The sequence below is a fragment of the Geotrypetes seraphini genome, chromosome 8 (genome assembly GCF_902459505.1).
Source record: "Geotrypetes seraphini chromosome 8, aGeoSer1.1, whole genome shotgun sequence".
NCBI classification, from domain to species: Eukaryota; Metazoa; Chordata; class Amphibia; order Gymnophiona; family Dermophiidae; genus Geotrypetes; species Geotrypetes seraphini.
Genome location: NC_047091.1, coordinates 190,523,252 through 190,540,032, shown reverse-complemented (window position 1 = coordinate 190,540,032; position 16,781 = coordinate 190,523,252). Strand labels below are relative to the sequence as shown.

Sequence of the window (16,781 nt, the reverse complement as noted above, 5' to 3'; positions counted from 1 at the left end):
ATTCCATCCAGCATCTGCCCTCTTTCTATGTCCCTTCCATTTTTTTCTTTCTGTCTCCTTTCTCCCCATACTATGGCATCTCTCTCTATTCCTTTCCTTTTCTCCTTCCCACCCTAATTCACCCTATTGTCTGGCATCTGCTTCCCTTCCCTCATGCCCTGGGTTCTCTCTCCTCTCTTCTCCTTCCATCTCTCCCTCTCCCTTCAAACTATGGCATCTCCTTTCCTTCCTTTCCCTCCCTTCCATCTTTCCCAATGTGTGGTATCTCAGTCTCCTTCCCTTTCCTACCCCATGCCCTGGCATCTCTCTCCTCTCCTTCCCATCCACCTCTCCCTTCCTTTCCATTCTCTGGCATTTCCTCACCTTCTTTTCTCTCCCTCTATCCCTTCCCGTTGGTCTAGCATCTGTCTCCTTCCCTTGTGATCTGCACCTGGGGCGGACTTCCCCCCTGCCCCACCCCCCACCCCTTGGTGCACCACTGTATTAGACTAATCCATTTTTTCAATTAGCTTTCAGAAGTCAAAACCTCCTTCAGGTCAGTATAATATACTGCTGTTACAGTATCCTGTTCTGACCTGAGGAAGAGGGTTTTGGTCTCTGAAAGTTAGTTAAAAAATTAGTCCAGTAAAAAGAATACCTTATTTCCATTATTATTTTTTTTTTTTAATAATTTTAAAATTTTTACAAGCACTAGAGAGAATAATTATACTGTTTCCAAGTTTATTTCATCTTTGATATACCGTTTATCAAAAGCATACCGTTTATCAAAAGCATACCTAAACGGTTTACAATTATCAAAATATTAAAATATAGAAAAACCTAAAAATAAAACGTAGACGGGCCGACAAAACATATAGACTTACTGTCACCCGAAAGAAAAGTGGGAAAAGGTGAGAGCTTAAATAGAATGATAAAATAAAATCTAAAAAGGAGGGGCTTAACACACTAGGATAGGGCAGTGGTTGCTTCTAAAGAAGCGTTTCGATTCGGTACTGCTGACTAAGTAGAAGCTGATAGGGCTCTTACTGAATGAGGCAAGTCGGAATGGGTAGGCGTCTTTGAAGAGGAATGTTTTTCATTTAGATTTGAACTTTTCAAGGGATGTTTCTTGTCTAAGATCCGACAGAAGGGCGTTCCATAAAGTGGGGGCAGTGACTGAGAAACCATCTTTAAACAAAAACAAAAACTATATTCTCTTCCTTAGATCACAATGTATAAGAATAAAGAAGAAAGTGGAACAAAAACATAAGGAGCATCCCAAAAAGAAATCAGAAAAAGCATTAGATTGAATTCCTCCCTCCCCAACCCCTTATCTCTATAAAGTCATATATTCCCTGATGGATCTACTCCACTGGAGATCTTCTTAATATCAATGAAGGCCCTCAGATGTACAAGATCAAAGAAAACATATCTTATCCTCAAATATCTTATTATACATTTACATGGATAGGCTTAAAAAATGAGGTTCCCAAGGCCCTAGTTTCTTCCTTCAATACCAAAAACTTCTTCCTTCTATCTTGTGTGGTTTTAGTCACATCTGGATAAATCCATATTTTTGTCCACAAAATAACACATGAGAATGCTGAAAATATAGCTTGATTACTGCATTAAGATCCTGTCCAAAGACAAACGGCCCTAATAATGCTGCCCGAATAGTTACTTCACATAAGGAATCGTCCAATATCATGGACAAATCCTGCAAATGTTCACCTCCCTCCTGAGCTTGAGTTCCAATGGTCTGGGGGTCCTCCAATCTAGAGGAAACTGGTAAAAAATAAATCTTATTCACTGGAGAAAGAGCTAAAGATTTCAAAAAGATACTATTTGAAGAGATCCAAAGGAGACATACCCACAGGCTTACGAAAGTTCAAGACAAGGAGGTTAAATCTTCTATTGTAATTCTTAATTTCATAAATTTTCCGATGCAATACTAAATTGTCCTAAATTACTGTTACCACATTTCCTTTAAGATCTTTGATATCAATTTTTTGTCTGTTCAAGATCATAAGAATCATCTTGTTTTAAATTCTCCAAAGATTGAAAAAGAAGATCAACTTTACCCCCTAATAAAGATGTTTCTTGAGTGGATTTCACCATTGAGTCCCTGAATAGCCTTCCAAATACTTCCCAGTGATACAACTGTAGAGCTTGTAACATCGGAGGACCCTCCAATATTTTGCTTGGCAATTGATTCATCAGGTCTAGCTCCACTGCCAAGAGCTTCCTTTTCAGCAATAGATGCCGATGGGGAACACTGAGCTCCAACATGAACTATTGCCAGACACAGTGGAGGAGACAACAAAGTGTCCTGCTCAAGAATGATAGCACTCCTTCCTCATCACACAATGCAGGGCCTTGACATCTGGATTGCTGAGGTGGAGGTCTGACGGTAAACCTGTCGAGAGTTTGTTGTAATGGGAAAGAAGTTTGTGCAGGCTCCACCTTCACATTCCCTTTATGTTTGGTATGAGGCATATCTACAAAACAGGAAAAGCGTCCATAACAGCTTCCCGCAGGTAATACACCATCAGAGTTTCAGGATGTCATTGTGTCCATTCCCCTTTCTAGTTCTAATTTAATCGAATCTAATGCTTAATTTTGTATACCGGGTCCTCAATCTGGGAAAGCTCGACTCGGTTTACAGTGGTTAGATAAGATAATAAAAATATAAAACAGTGATTAAATTATACAAATAAACAGTATAGCAGAAATAGAAAAGAAATAAATTACCAAAGTGTTTGGTAAACAGAATGGTTTTCAAAGACTTGCGAAAGGATGAAAGAGAACTAAAACTTCGTAGAGAAAGTGGAAGATCATTCCAAAGTTGAGTGAACTTGAAGGGCAGAGATTGACCAAAAGCTTTGATTCTTTTGATACCTTTACTGGATGGACAAGATAGCTTAAATTGTTGATCGCCCCTTGCGAAAGAGAATCTGTAAAGATTCCAAGATAGAGGGTTCTAGCGGAGAGAAAATTCCAAAAAGAATTTTGAAAATAACGCAGGAACATTTAAACTGGACTCTAAAATACACAGGAAGCCAGCGTAGATTATAAAGTAATGGTGTTACATGATCAAACTTATACTTCCTGAAAATCAATCTGGCAGCAGTGTTCTGGATCAATTGTAATCTAGAAAGACAGTTTTTTGTAATACCAAGATACAGGGTGTTACAATAGTCAAGATGAGATAAAATAATCGACTGAACCAGAATGGAAAAATGTTGTTGATGGAAAAGATGTCTGACTTTCCTCAGCATACGCAGATTGAAAAAACATTTCTTGATCACAGAACTAATCTGATCCTTAAAAGAAAGCGAGGAATCGAAAAGGACTCCCAAAATCTTAGCAGAAAATCTGATTTGTAAAGAAGTTCCAGAGGACAATGCTACAGAACTAGGGTGATAATCCGGTTTCGGGCCAAGTCTCTTCCATCCGGTGTCCATCCTTTCATATGGCATCTTCCCTTCTCTATTCTTCTCTTACTGTCTCCTCCTCCTCCCCTATGCTCCTCCCCTATGCTCTGGCAACTCTCTCTCTTCTCTTTTCCTTCCCACCCCACCTTACGGTCTGCCATCTCTGTCTCTTTCCCTTCCCTTCCCACATGCTCTGGCATCTCTCTCCTCTCCTTCCCTTCTATCTTTCCCTCCCCCTCAATTCTCTGGCATCTCCTCTTTCCTTTCTCTCCCTCCCTTTCTCCTTGGTCTGGCATCTGTCTCCTTCCCTTCCCTCCCCCCTCATGTCCTGGCATATCTTCCTCCCCATTTAAGGTCCTTTCCTTCCTTCATTTCCCTCCCTCCCTCCCTCCCTTCTTCCCCGTGGTCTGGCATCTCTCATTCCTCTCTTCTCCCTTCCCTGATCTTTCTTCTCCCTTCCTCCCTCCCTCTCCCCAATCGTGCGCAGCATTTCTCTCCCCTTCCCCTCCCTCCCTCCCTCTGCCACCCTCCAGTAGGCAGCGCAATGTTCAGAACTCACTGCTTATTCCAGTGTCGGGCCTTCCTCTCTGCCAGGTCCTGCCTACTTCCTGTTTAAGTGAAGACAGGACCCAGCAGAAAGGAAGGTCTGAAACCAGCATAGCAACGAATTCTGAATGCTGCCTCTGTTGGAAGAAGTTCCTGGAGTTAGACCATAATGCCTGCCCTTGCTCAGAGCACCCTCTTATGGGTTGCACCCAGGGCGGACCCCCCCCCCCCCTCTTGGTACGCCACTACTTGATGATCTTCTCTTTTTCCACGCAATTCACTGACATCTCTAAAATCAATATCTTTCTGGTGTTTTTCTCTTCTACCTTTGAATCTGGTTTTTGGTCATCCAGCTTTTTATCAGTCAGGATGTGGATGTCTCAGGTGATCATAACCTCTTCGTTTTCCACAATTCTCATAGGGTCACAATCTCAATGCTTTTCTGGCATACTGAAGTTGCAATGCTTGCAGAGTTTCCAATGAGACGTGCTACCTTATGCCTTTCTGTATAAAACTTTCTCACCATCAGCACTTTGCAGCCAGCTATGAGATAAGTAACAGTTTCTGCTCTTTTTTTTTTTTTTTTTACAGAATTTATATGTTTGCTGAATGTTTTATCAATGCATGCTCTAAACCATCTCATCCATAATCTACTGTCCTGGGCTGCAACTTTCAAATGCTCAACCTTAGGCTTCAGTTCAGCTCTCCTTAACATTCAAGTTTCTTTATTTTTGATATACCGTTTATCAAGCATGTATCTAAAATTTTGATTCTCAAAGGTCTCTGACCCTGCAGTAATAATTTGCATTTTCTGCTGTTCTTAAGCGTCTGACACTTGTCGTTTCTTTCCTGCTGATCCAATTCCTTAAATAATTTTTTCTCTTCTTTCACAAACTCTGTTCCTTCCTTCTTACTGAAACGCTTGTCCACATTTAATATTGAAACAGGATTCTTGAAGTTTTCTTTAATATTTCAACACCTTTTGTGCATTGGGATCTGATGATGTTGTTAAGTGAGCCTGAAGGTCCATGATAGTACCTCGACAGGTGTAATCTATATCTATGAGACCCTTTCTTCCTTCAGCTCTAGGAATGCACACACTGATTCTTATAGATAACCTTGTGGACATGGAGGAGTTTTCTCACTACTTTTTCAAGGCCTTTCAGAGGCCAGTCTACAATGCCAAAGCTGCTACCTGATTAATAACCAGTAGCTTAGTCCATAATGTTAATGAATTCTTCAGTATCAGTTTTAGTCTCCTATAATATTCTTTACTGATTTTTTTTCTCTTCACAGTTGCTGCTCGACAGTTGTTCCTTTCTTTACTCCTAGATATTTACATACACCTTCCTGTTCAAGTTTTTTCATCTCACAGACATCAATGAGGGATGATTTCTGTTTTGGTCCATTTTCCCCCAAGGAAAGTCACCTTTGTACATTTGTCCAGACCAAAAGTCATCTCAATGTCATCTGAAAAATTTACCACTCAAAGTTGTTCATTAATTGCTGGTCACTGGAACTGTAGAGCTTCAGGTCATCTACAAACAGTAAATATGATCTAACCTCTGGATTGTTAGCATCTTTACGGTAAGGCTGAATCCATAGCCCAAAGAGTTGATAAGACTATTCAGTGGATTAAGAGCCAAACAAAACAGAAGCAGGGACAGGGAGTCTCGCTGGATCTTGATATTAGAAATGGCACATCATCTCTTTCCATATGGCAGGTGGGGTGTGATTTGCCACATCTTCATATTTAAAAACCATGTTCAATGGCCTTTTCCTTCTTGGAATAAATTCTTCTAATTGGCATAACAGGTTTCTGCAATTCTTGTGAATTTGTGTTTTTTGTTTATCAGACGAATGCACCTTACACCAATGGTGAGTGGCATTAATTTTACAGCAGTGGTGGGCAGAAGGATCTGTTTAAGCAGTGGATGAATGACTCATTATCTCTTTCATGGTTCACTGAATGACTGAAGGATGCGAGAAAGAAAAACCAAATTATTTTTAGCCACAGTTACCATATCTCCACCTTCCATTTTTCATAGTATACCTACAGCCCTACTATATTGGCTGCCCAAAACTGCAAGGATCAAGTAACTGAAATGGTAATTGTAAAAGCCTATTTCTAAACTGTCTACAGCAACTCCTGGGACATAACGATGAGCCTACAATGAACTTCTAACTATGTATTTGCAACTATGACCTAATTGTATTAATTACTGTACTGATCTACCTGTATGAGCAACTCTATTAAATATCCGTGCCAAACTGTCCATTGTAACTTCCTGGGTAACTGACCCAGCCTCATTTAATGTAATCCGACCTTGAACTGAATAGGTAAAGGTGGATTAGAAAACCTGATAAACATGACCTTTGGTCAGAAGGGAGCGGGGAATCCCTACTAGCTTTTATCATTTGCTACCTTAGTCTAGCCCAGTGTGTGTGGGGGGGGGGGGGAGGGGGGAAAGGGGGCACACACCACCTTTTCGACTTGTGCCACTGCAGATATAGTCATACCTTCAACCGGAGGACAGGCGTTTGGGAATCCCTGTTTCTCCTTAAGATGTCCAGCCCTAATGTTCAGCCAGCAGGTGGTTAGAAATCTCTGCGGGATCTGTGCACTCAATCCCAGCTGTCCTGGGACTTACATCTCAGCAACGGGCAAAGAAAGCTATACAGATGGATGGCAAGACAAGTGCCCTGAGTCAACTGATAAAACATATCTAAAATCTCTTCACTAAAGGAACCTTTAAGAGGAATCTAATTGGAATCTTATATTTTGTGTTCTAATTTTGAAATGAGACAGTTGACACCTCTGAGAAGTTTACTTTACAATTAGAAACGGTGAAAACATGCTACAAAAAAGTCATTGCTAGAGTGTAGTTCTGCAGTGTCAGGGCAGACTTTTCAATCTGTAATTCTATATGTTATGCTTTAAAAAATGGAGGGTGGAAAAATTGTGACTGTGGCTAAAAATAATTGGGTTTTTCTTTCTCGCATCCTTCACCCGTTCAGTGAACCATGACAGAGATAATGAGTCATTCATCCACTGCTTAAACAGATCCCTCTGCCTACCACTGCTGTCAAATTAATGCCACTCACCGTTCATGTATGGCGCATTTGTATGATAAATAAAAACACAAATTCACAAGAATTGCAGAAACCTGTTATGCCAATTAGAAGGATTTCTTCCAAGCAGCAAAAGGCCACTGAACACGGTTTCTAAGCAACTGACGCAAAGGATTAATTTCAGATGAAGACACCAGGGCAGAATACAGCGACAATCTCACGCCCTCTTGTGTAACTAATCAGCATTTCTTTCTTTTGGGGTTGGTCTAAACTTTTCCATGTATAATTCATCGTGCTTATCCAGTTCAAGTGCTGCAGAAGTTACCAGATAAATATATGTAGTTATTATTAACACTGCACTTGCCAGAGAACAGAGTTAATTATTCAGATTTACCCACTAGCGCTGCCCTTTGGCACTTCTTCAGCTAGAGGTCTCCACTGAGGTCCGATGCAAGAATTCTGATAGCTTCTTGTACGGCCAAGAAGGACATAATCTCTCTGCACCTTGGCTAATAACAGTGTCGTCTCTTCTTGCTAATATATTTACAGGGCTTTTTGCAGATGCCACTTGCTAGTACCTAATACCAGTACAGTTTATCACCTGCCTTGTTGAAAAAGTGGGCTGTCATTCCAATCTTGGAGGGTAGTAACGTGCGTGCGTACGGCCTAGAGATCCCAGCCTGTTCCTTCAGTAGCAGCAGAAACCTCTCTTTCCCACACAGTTTAAATTACAATCAACTGTCGTAGGGAAATTCTATAAACGGTGCCTAGGTCACCCTAATCAGTGACGTCTAGCGATGCCAAGCTGAATTCCAGGCACAACTTAATTTTTCTTAATTAATTGTAATTGATGACACAATTAAAAACTAATGGAAAAAAAAGATTAATGTTGCATGTGGAATTCTGTGCAGCGCCTACCTGAAATGTAGGCATGGTTAAGGGCGGAGAATAGTTGTGACATGACTTAGGTGTCATTAGGCATTGTTAAATTAGGCCATAGCGGAGAGATTAAATGAATTCTTTACTTGGGTCTTCACCAAGTAAGATGTGAAGGAGTTACCAGTGCCAGCAATGGTATTAAATTCAGATGAATAAGAGAAACTCAAACAAACTCACTTTTTTAGCCCGTCCTCTCAAAGGAGCCCAGAACGGATTACAGAGTACATCCACAATATAATCGAAACAGGACAGAGATGACATAATTTACAATATAGATATGACAATAAAACATATCCACTAAGCAGCATCTGGTGAGAGCAGGTGGCGAAGGTGCGTTGACTCCTTAAGGTGCTGGGTTTGTGAAGAGGAAGGTCCAAAGTCGATGGTCTACATACCAGATTGCTGATAGAATTGAAAAATGAATTTGAACAGCTTTTATTAAGCAATTGTTCTTTAAAATCCAGCATAGTACCATAAGACTGGAGTAAGGCCAATGTGACGCCTATTTTTTAAAAGGGTTCCAGAGGTGATCCGGAAAATTATACACCAGTGAGTCTGATGTAGGTTCTGGGCAAAATGGTAGAGACTATTATAAAGAACAAAATGACAGAACTATACGTAAGCGTGGATTAATGAGAGAAAGTCAACTTGGTTTTAGTGAAAAGAAATCTTGCCTCACCAATCTACTGCATTTCTTTTGAAGGGGTGAATGAACATGTGGATAAAGGTGAACAGTCTCCCAGAAGAGGTGATAGAAACAAAGACTGCCCTAGAGGAAAGGAGGGACAGGGGAGATATGATTCAGACGTTAAAATACTTGAAGGGTATTAATGTAGAACAAAATCTTTTCCAGAGAAAGGAAAATGGTAAAACCAGAGGACATAATTTGAGGTTGAGGGGTGGTAGATTCAAGAGCAACGTTAGGAAATTCTACTTTGCGGAGAGGGTGGTGGATGCCTGGAATGCGCTCCCGAGAGAGGTGGTGGAGAGGAAAACGGTGACGGAGTTCAAAGAAGCGTGGGATGAACACAGAAGATCTAGAATCAGAAAATAATATTAAAGATTGAAGAACTAAGGCCAATACTGGGCAGACTTGTACGGTTTGTGTCTGTATATGGCCATTTGGGGTAGGATGGGCTGGGGAGGGCTTCAGGGTTTGGGATGGAGTAGATGGGCTTGAGTGAGCTTTGATGGAGACTTCAGTAGTTGGAACCTAAGAACAGTACCGGGCAGAGCTTTGGATTCTTGCCCAGAAATAGCTAAGAAGAAGAAGAAACCCCCCCCCCCGCCCCCCAACAAATTTTTAGATTGAATCAGGTTGGGCAGACTAGATGGACCATTCAGGTCTTTATCTGCCGTCATCTACTATGTTACTATGACTGTGTCTGAATTAAAGAGGGCCTGGGATAGGTAAGTGGGATCTCTTGGAGAGAGAAAGAGATAATGGTTGCTGCGGATGGGCAGACTAGATGGGCCATTTGGCCTTTATCTGCCATCATGTTTCTATATATTATATAGCTGGATTTTCAAAAGGCATTTGACAAAGTACCTCATGAAAGACTTCTGAGAAAATGAGAAAGTCTTGGGATAGGAGGTAATGTCCTTTTATGGATTAAGAACTGGTTGAAAGAACAAAATCTTTTCCAGAGAAAGCAAAATGGTAAAACCAGAGGACATAATATGAGGTTGAGGGGTGGTAGATTCAGGGGCAATGTTAGGAAATTCTACTTTACGGAGAGGGTAGTGGATGCCTGGAATGCGCTCCCGAGAGAGGTGGTGGAGAGTAAAACTGTGACTGAGTTCAAAGAAGCGTGGGATGAACACAGAGGATCTAGAATCAGAAAATAATATTAAAGATTGAACTAGGCCAGTTACTGGGCAGACTTGTACGGTCTGCGTCTATGTATGGCCGTTTGGAGGAGGATGGGCAGGGGAGGGCTTCAATGGCTGGGAGGGTGTAGATGGGCTGGAGTAAGTCTTAACAGAGATTTCGGCAGTTGGAACCCAAGCACAATACTGGGTAGAGCTTTGGATTCTTGCCCAGAAATAGCTAAGAAAAAAAATTAAAAATTTTAAATTGAATCAGGTTGGACAGACTGGATGGACCATTCGGGTCTTTATCTGCTATCATCTACTATGTTACTATGTAGAAAACACAGTAGGTTTAAATAATCAATATTCTCAATGGAGAAGGGTAAATAGTGGGGATCGCTGTGCTGGGATCGCTGCTTTTTAACATATTTATGAATGATCTAGAGATGGGAATAACTAGTGAGATAATTAAATTTGTTGATGACACAAAGTTGTTATAAGTTGATAAATCGCAAGAGGATTGTGAAAAATTGCTCACATTATGGGCAAGTGCAAAGTGATGAATGTGGGAAAGAGGAACCCAAACTATAGCAATGTGATTCTGGGTTCTGTGTTAGGAATCACTGCCCAGAAAAAGAATCTAGGTGTCATTGTTGAAACCCTCAGCATAATAGCGGAACTAAAAACGGTTCAAAGAGCGACCAAGATGGTAAAGGGGATGGAACTCCTCTCGTATGAGGAAAGACTAGAAAGGATAGGGTTCTTCAGCTTGGAAAAGAGACGGCTGAGGGGAGATAGGATTGAAGACTACAAAATCCTGAGTGGATTAGATGGGTACAAGTGGCTCTTTCTCATCTTCACTCTGCACTGGAACAGGACAGCAAGAGAAAATCCCCTGGACACACATGGGCTTCACCTATTGTTCATATGCAGCCCATGTCCTCCTTCTAAAGCAAGCTCATTGGCTACCAATAAACCATAGAATTACATTTAAAATATGCTTATTGACTCAAAGTATTAAGCTATAAATTTCCCTTTTCCTGGAGAGAATGCTTATTCCCCATGCTCCATCAAGAGCATTAAGATCTGACAACAAAATCCTCCTGTCCATCTCATCCTTAAGATGCATTAATATCCAAAGGGATCCTATCTTTTCAGTTGTAGCACCAGAGACTTGGAACTCATTCCCGAAACAACTGAGGGAAGAAAAGTCATTAGACAAATTCAAAGGTTAATTTAAAGACGCCTTCGATGGTTCAAATGTCTACGAGGCTCCAATATCTTCTTTTCCCCCGTCCTATCACAATTGTCGTTCTCCCCTCATCCTTTTGTATCTAATCAGTCACGTTAGTCCTCGTCTGTGTTAGTAATTATTTTACCCGTCATCCCCAGAGTTTACTGTACATCGCTTTGAATTTTTTGAAATTGAAATTTTATTCAACTTGAAACTTATAAAACTACACTCCTGCCCACGTCTCACGCCTGGTTTCACGCTGCAGCTGGAGAGACCATAGCTCACCATTTCTATGTCACTTCCATTGACTGCCTGTCTCGTCCTGCTTTATAATTTTATGCTTGATTTTGCAAAACAATAAACAGTGTGATCCACCTTGCATGACATCCTATGGGCTCTGGGATGTTCACGATGCCCTTGTTACGACAGCATCTCACACTTTTTCCTCTACTCAGAAAGCGCAGTGAAAAGGAAGACTGCCAAGGGGTGATGGCTGTTTAAAATGGCTTCAGTCATTCTTTCTATTTGTTAATATGATTCCCTCAGAGTTGGTTTATTCTTCTTTCTTTAAAAATAACAATCTTTCAACTGAAAGAGGAGCTAGAGAGATTTTTAAACACAAGTGAGAGATCAGCCTGGGATATCTTCAGAGGGTGCTGAGGCCAAGTTGGAATATCCTGGGGGAAAGGTCACCAGAGGCTGAAACCGCCAAACTATCCCTTGGAAGGCACTCCCTAAAAGACTTTGGGCTCCTTTTACGAAGCCGTGTTAGTGGTTTAATGCGTGAAATAGCGCGTGCTAATTTGTCAGCCGCGCTGGCTGCTACCGCCCCCTCTTGAGCAGGCGATAGATTTTCAGCTAGCGCGGGGGTTAGCGCTCGCTAAAAAGTTGTAAAAGGAGCCCTTTGCTTGACACAAGACTATCTACTTCAGGAAACGGGCGAAAAGCCTTTAACTCGCTAGTCACGCACACAAACACACAGGAGCAACACTTCAGAAGGAAAGAAGGTACTATACGCAGAGAAATCCTTAGGAAGAGCCTGCAGTCCTGAGATCCATCTCATGGAGACTATTGCTACCAGAATACTGTCTTGACTGTGAGGTCTAGAAGAGACGCCACATATGGAGGCTTGGACAGGCCCTTCAAAATGATATCAAGATTCCCGAACAGAAAAGGCCACAACCTGAGCGTTTCCTTCAAGAACTGGGTCACATCAGGGTGAGATGCTAGGGATTATTTTCCCCTTTGAGCTCAGAAGCATAACAAGCCTGCCACCTGGACCTTGAGAGACATCACCGCTAGGCCCTTTTCTAATCTGGCTTGAAGGAATGCTAGTATCACAGGGATTGGTGTACGGAGAGGCTCAACCTAATCTTTGGCACACCAGAGCTGGAAAGCCTTCCAGGTCTTAGTGTAGGCTGCAAACATTGATGGCTTGAAGAAGAGGAGCAATGACTACTTCTGAATAACCCTTACGGGTCAAGGACCTGCGCTCAATAGTCATGCCATAAGCCCAAAGTGATCAAGGTTTTCCACAGGAACTGGACCCTGACTGAGAAGCCCCGCATGAACCGGTAGCTTGAAGTATCTGTTTCATCGGAGTCGCACTAGATCCAAATACCGAGGCCGGTGATGCCAGGCTGGGGCAGGAAACTTTTTTTTTAAAAAGGTGCAGATATTGTGCGTGTGTAACACCCGCAAGCTTCTGTGCCCATTAAAAAGAAAGAAAGGAAAAAAAAGGTTTCCTGCCTCTCAGCAGTTCGGGCTTCCCTTGCCGGCTCTGCTCATGTGTGGGAATTGTTCTTCCAGTGATCCATTGGGGCTCCGTGTGAATCATTTGCATGCAAACATTTTAATACATCAATAGCTCTTTCTGAATCGAATTGGACCGATCCTCTTAGTGCATCTAGGCCTCAGCCTGTTGGATCTTCAGATAAGGACAAAAAAGCCCTTGGGGCAGGAATGTTTTTATTTCCTGAGTGCTACTGGTTCTGACTCTCTCCTCAGTGACCGAGCAGGTTCTTTTATTCCCTGGCTGAAATCTAGGGATTTCTTGACTTTCCAACATTCCCTGTCACAAAGTGAATTGATTTTTTACTTCGTCAAAGATTACAGAGACTAGGGGACACTTGATGAAGTTCCAAGGAGATACTTTTGGGGCAGTGAGAGGAAATATTTTTTCATTCAAAGAATAGTTAAGCTCTAGAACGCAGTGCCAGAAATTGTGGCAAGAGCGGTTTTAAAAAAGGTTTGCACAAGTTCCTGGAGGAAAAGTCTATAGTCTGTTATTGAGAAATTCATGGGGAAGCCACTGCATGGAATATTGCTACTTCTTGAGTTTTGGCCAGTTACTAGTGCCTGAAGACAGGCTACTGGGCTTGATGGACCATTGGTCTGACCCAGTAAGGTTAGTCTTCTGACTATTCCAGTACTTTCCCAACAGATCTGCTAACAATCTTTCATTTGGCTCATTATGTCATGTTCAGAGTCTGCCAGTACACCTCAGTCCTGACCTTAAACTGTCCTTACTTCCCCTTGCAAACATAGATTCAGACACAGGTCTGCTGATACACCTTGATATTGACCTGCACCAGGTTCTCCATCTTCAAGCACTGAGCATTTTTTGGAAAAAAGGCAGAAGGACGCTCTGGGTTTGCCACTATCATTTCTAGCTTGAGTACCTGAATAAACTCTGAGTTCTCCTGGGAGAACGGTATAAATAAATAAATTTCTCTAAAGCAGGGCTGCCCAAGTCCGGTCCTCGAGATCTACTGGCAGGCCAGGTTTTCTGGATATCCACAATGAACATGCAAGAGAGAGATCTGCATACCAAGAAGGCAGTGCAGGCAAATCTCTCTCATGCATATTCATTGCGGATATCCAGAAAGCCTGGCCTGCCAGTAGATCTCGAGGACCGGACTTGGGCAGCATGAGTCACGTTTTGAACTCGGATCTCAGGAGAAGAAAATCTAGTGCATATCAAGCCATCTACTACCACTATGGATCATTTCTACAGCGCTGGGATGAAAGGCTAATCCAGGGTTTAATACCAAAAAAATGCACTATTTTGGCTTGGCTTTAAATTTTGCTGGAGTTCAACTTAAAAATGAATGTTGCGCATTGAATCCGTGCTAATGAAGCTATTATCATGCACAACCCGCTAAAACCAGGGTTTGAACGCAACATCACACCGGATTCCCCTTACCTGGTGTGCAGAAGATTTTTATTGAAGCTGTTCAGATCTTTTTCTCTGTGTTTAATATTCAGAGCCTTCTAGAAAAGAAAAGAACAATTAGGAGATGGACACTGGAGCCGCTCGCCCCTCACGTTTGCTCCGACAGGACTTCCATCCAAGCATTTCTTCCAGGGAAACCTTTCTAGCCAGCGTAAAAGTACGTTTTTTTTTTTTTTGAAATGACGGTGTACATTTTAAGCTCCACGTTTATTGGCGATTGCCTCGTTGCTTACTGGTTGGCTAAACATCCTAACGCTTACCATTTTCTCTGCAGAACCTTCATCCACTGTATCAGTCTTCAGCAACGCGAGTGGGTTTTCCTCGGCTACGGACTCTTTCATTTTGGTTTCCTAGAAAAAGAGCCAATACATCACTTGAACTACTTCTAACCACCGGCATTTTTCTCTATAGATGGTGGCTTTAGTAAAGTTAAGAAACTTTCGCCTGGATTCTGTAAACAGCGTCTAGAAAAATGGCGCCGGCTGTGTGTCAGTCATGCTTAGGCGCCATTTACAGAACCGCGCCTATGTAAAAACGTGCCCATAGAAACACCCACTTAGACATTGGGTGGCGCTAAACACCATGCGATAGGCACCTCTCGCCCAATTAAATTTTTTTCCAATTTTGGAGGCTGTTAAGGGTATTTTGTCAATTAAGTTAGGCATCCAAGAGGTATCTAACTTTAGACGCTTTGGGGCTCATAATCGAAACGGAAAAACGTCTAAAAACTGGCCTAAATCGGCACTTGGACGATCAGTAACAAAAGTCGTCCAAATGCCGATAATCGAACAGGGCGTTAGACGTATTTAAAAATGACTTAGGCCTTCACAGTGCTGCTGAATGACCAGAGCTAAAAGGGGCGTGTCAGGAGGAGTGTCGAGGGCGGGATTTGGGCGGGACGTGGGCCGTCCTTGACTTAGTCGTCTTGCATGTATAACCCAACGTTTTATAACACTGCTAAGACAGAACTTGGATGTTGTGACTTAAGCCAACTTAAAACCAGGTCTAAGTCCACAAAAGGTATCCAAAGTGACCTGATAAGCACTGCAGACACAAAGTACAGACCCCCCACACACAGCCCCAGTGATCACTGACCCCCCCCCCCCCCCCCCGTAAAAAACGTAATAACAACTTTACATATCTGCCTCCAGAACATCAGCACCTGGCAGCCTGGCATAGGAAAGCCTAATAGAGCTGCACAGAGGTGGCTTAAGTGGTCTTTGGGGTGGGTTAGTGAACCATGGAGAGGAGGACCCAGGCCCATAAGCCACTCTAATCACCCCCAAAACCCTTTTGTAATGCCATATAAGTGGTTCCTGCAGCCATAAGGGCTATTGGGGTGGTAGATAGGTGGGTCTAGTAGATTCTGGGGTGTTTTGGGGGGCTCATCATGACCTATAAGGTGAGATTGTGAGATGTTTATGTGGCATCCTTTTTGTGAAGTTCACAGTAGTGCCCTGTAAGGTGCCCCACTACTCTGTTGCCATGTCTGGGGATCCAGTCCCTTACTTTTCTGGCCCCTCCCACACCCAAAAGGTCTTTTTCTGGACGATCAAATGGCTGGGCGTACAGTTGGACAATTTTTGAAAAAAAACAAATATGCTGAACGTATTTTATGAAAATGGACCTTTTCCCGTGTCCGACTTTGGACGACTTGTGAGTTAGGCCAAAACGAACTTAGATGTTTCTTTTGATTATGCCCCTCCACGTATAGAATCTGGTCAAGTTTCAAGTTCAAGTTTATTGGTTTTTGATATCCCGATCATAAAACAAATATCTGACCGGTTAACAATAAAAAGTAATTTTTTAAAATAAAGTAAAAACTAGTTATAGGTGTGTAGAAATATATTGGTGAAACATATTAGACATATACAGACAAACATGACTGTGGGGTTAAAAGAAAAGGGAGGGAAAAAGTTACATAAGATAAAAAGAAATGGGGAAGAAGGGAGGGATGAACATAAGGACAGGGGTGCTTGGTATGAGTGGTATGCTCAGGAATAACTGAAATGTGAAAAGCAAGAAGTAGGACTTTTGGTATAAAGGTAGATAAGTAGATGGTTAGAAGAGATTAGGATTTATTAAAGGCATCTTGGAATAGAAAAGTTTTAAGATTAGTTTTGAATTTAGCTAAATGGGTTTCATCCCGTAAGAGTTGGGGGAGAGAATTCCATAGCGTAGGTGCTGTTACGGCAAAATTAGTCTTTCTTGTATAGTATGATTCTTTCAGGGAGGGGATAAAAAGGAGTTTTTGGTCTGTAGATCGTAAAGTACGGGGAGAGCTTTGAGGGATTAACAGTTTGTCTAAGAATAGTGGCAGGCGAGAAAATTTGATTTTAAAGACGAGTAGTAGGATTTTATAGATTATGCGGTGTGTGACTGGGAGCCAATGAGCCTCCTTAAGAAGCGGAGTAACGTGTTCGAATTTACCTATTTTGTAGATGAGTTTAATGGCGGTGTTTTGTATGATCTGCAAACGGCGTAGTTCTTTTTGAGGTAGTCCATTTAATAGTGAATTGCAGTAATCTAA

General features: G+C 42.0%; 1 protein-coding gene across 3 annotated transcripts in view; it reads right to left on the bottom strand.

The window, feature by feature from the left end:
• CCDC60 (coiled-coil domain containing 60) overlaps nt 1–16,781 on the bottom strand; it is a 111,932-nt gene that overhangs the window by 53,807 nt on the left and 41,344 nt on the right. For 2 of the 3 annotated variants that reach the window (XM_033953881.1, XM_033953879.1), the window contains exons 2-3: nt 14,512–14,601; nt 14,222–14,289 (exon numbers count right to left, since the gene is read on the bottom strand). In XM_033953881.1, coding sequence (XP_033809772.1) covers nt 14,222–14,289; nt 14,512–14,601 — 158 coding nt within the window. The remainder of the gene's footprint in view (nt 1–14,221; nt 14,290–14,511; nt 14,602–16,781) is intronic. The other variant, XM_033953880.1, reaches the window with a different exon arrangement.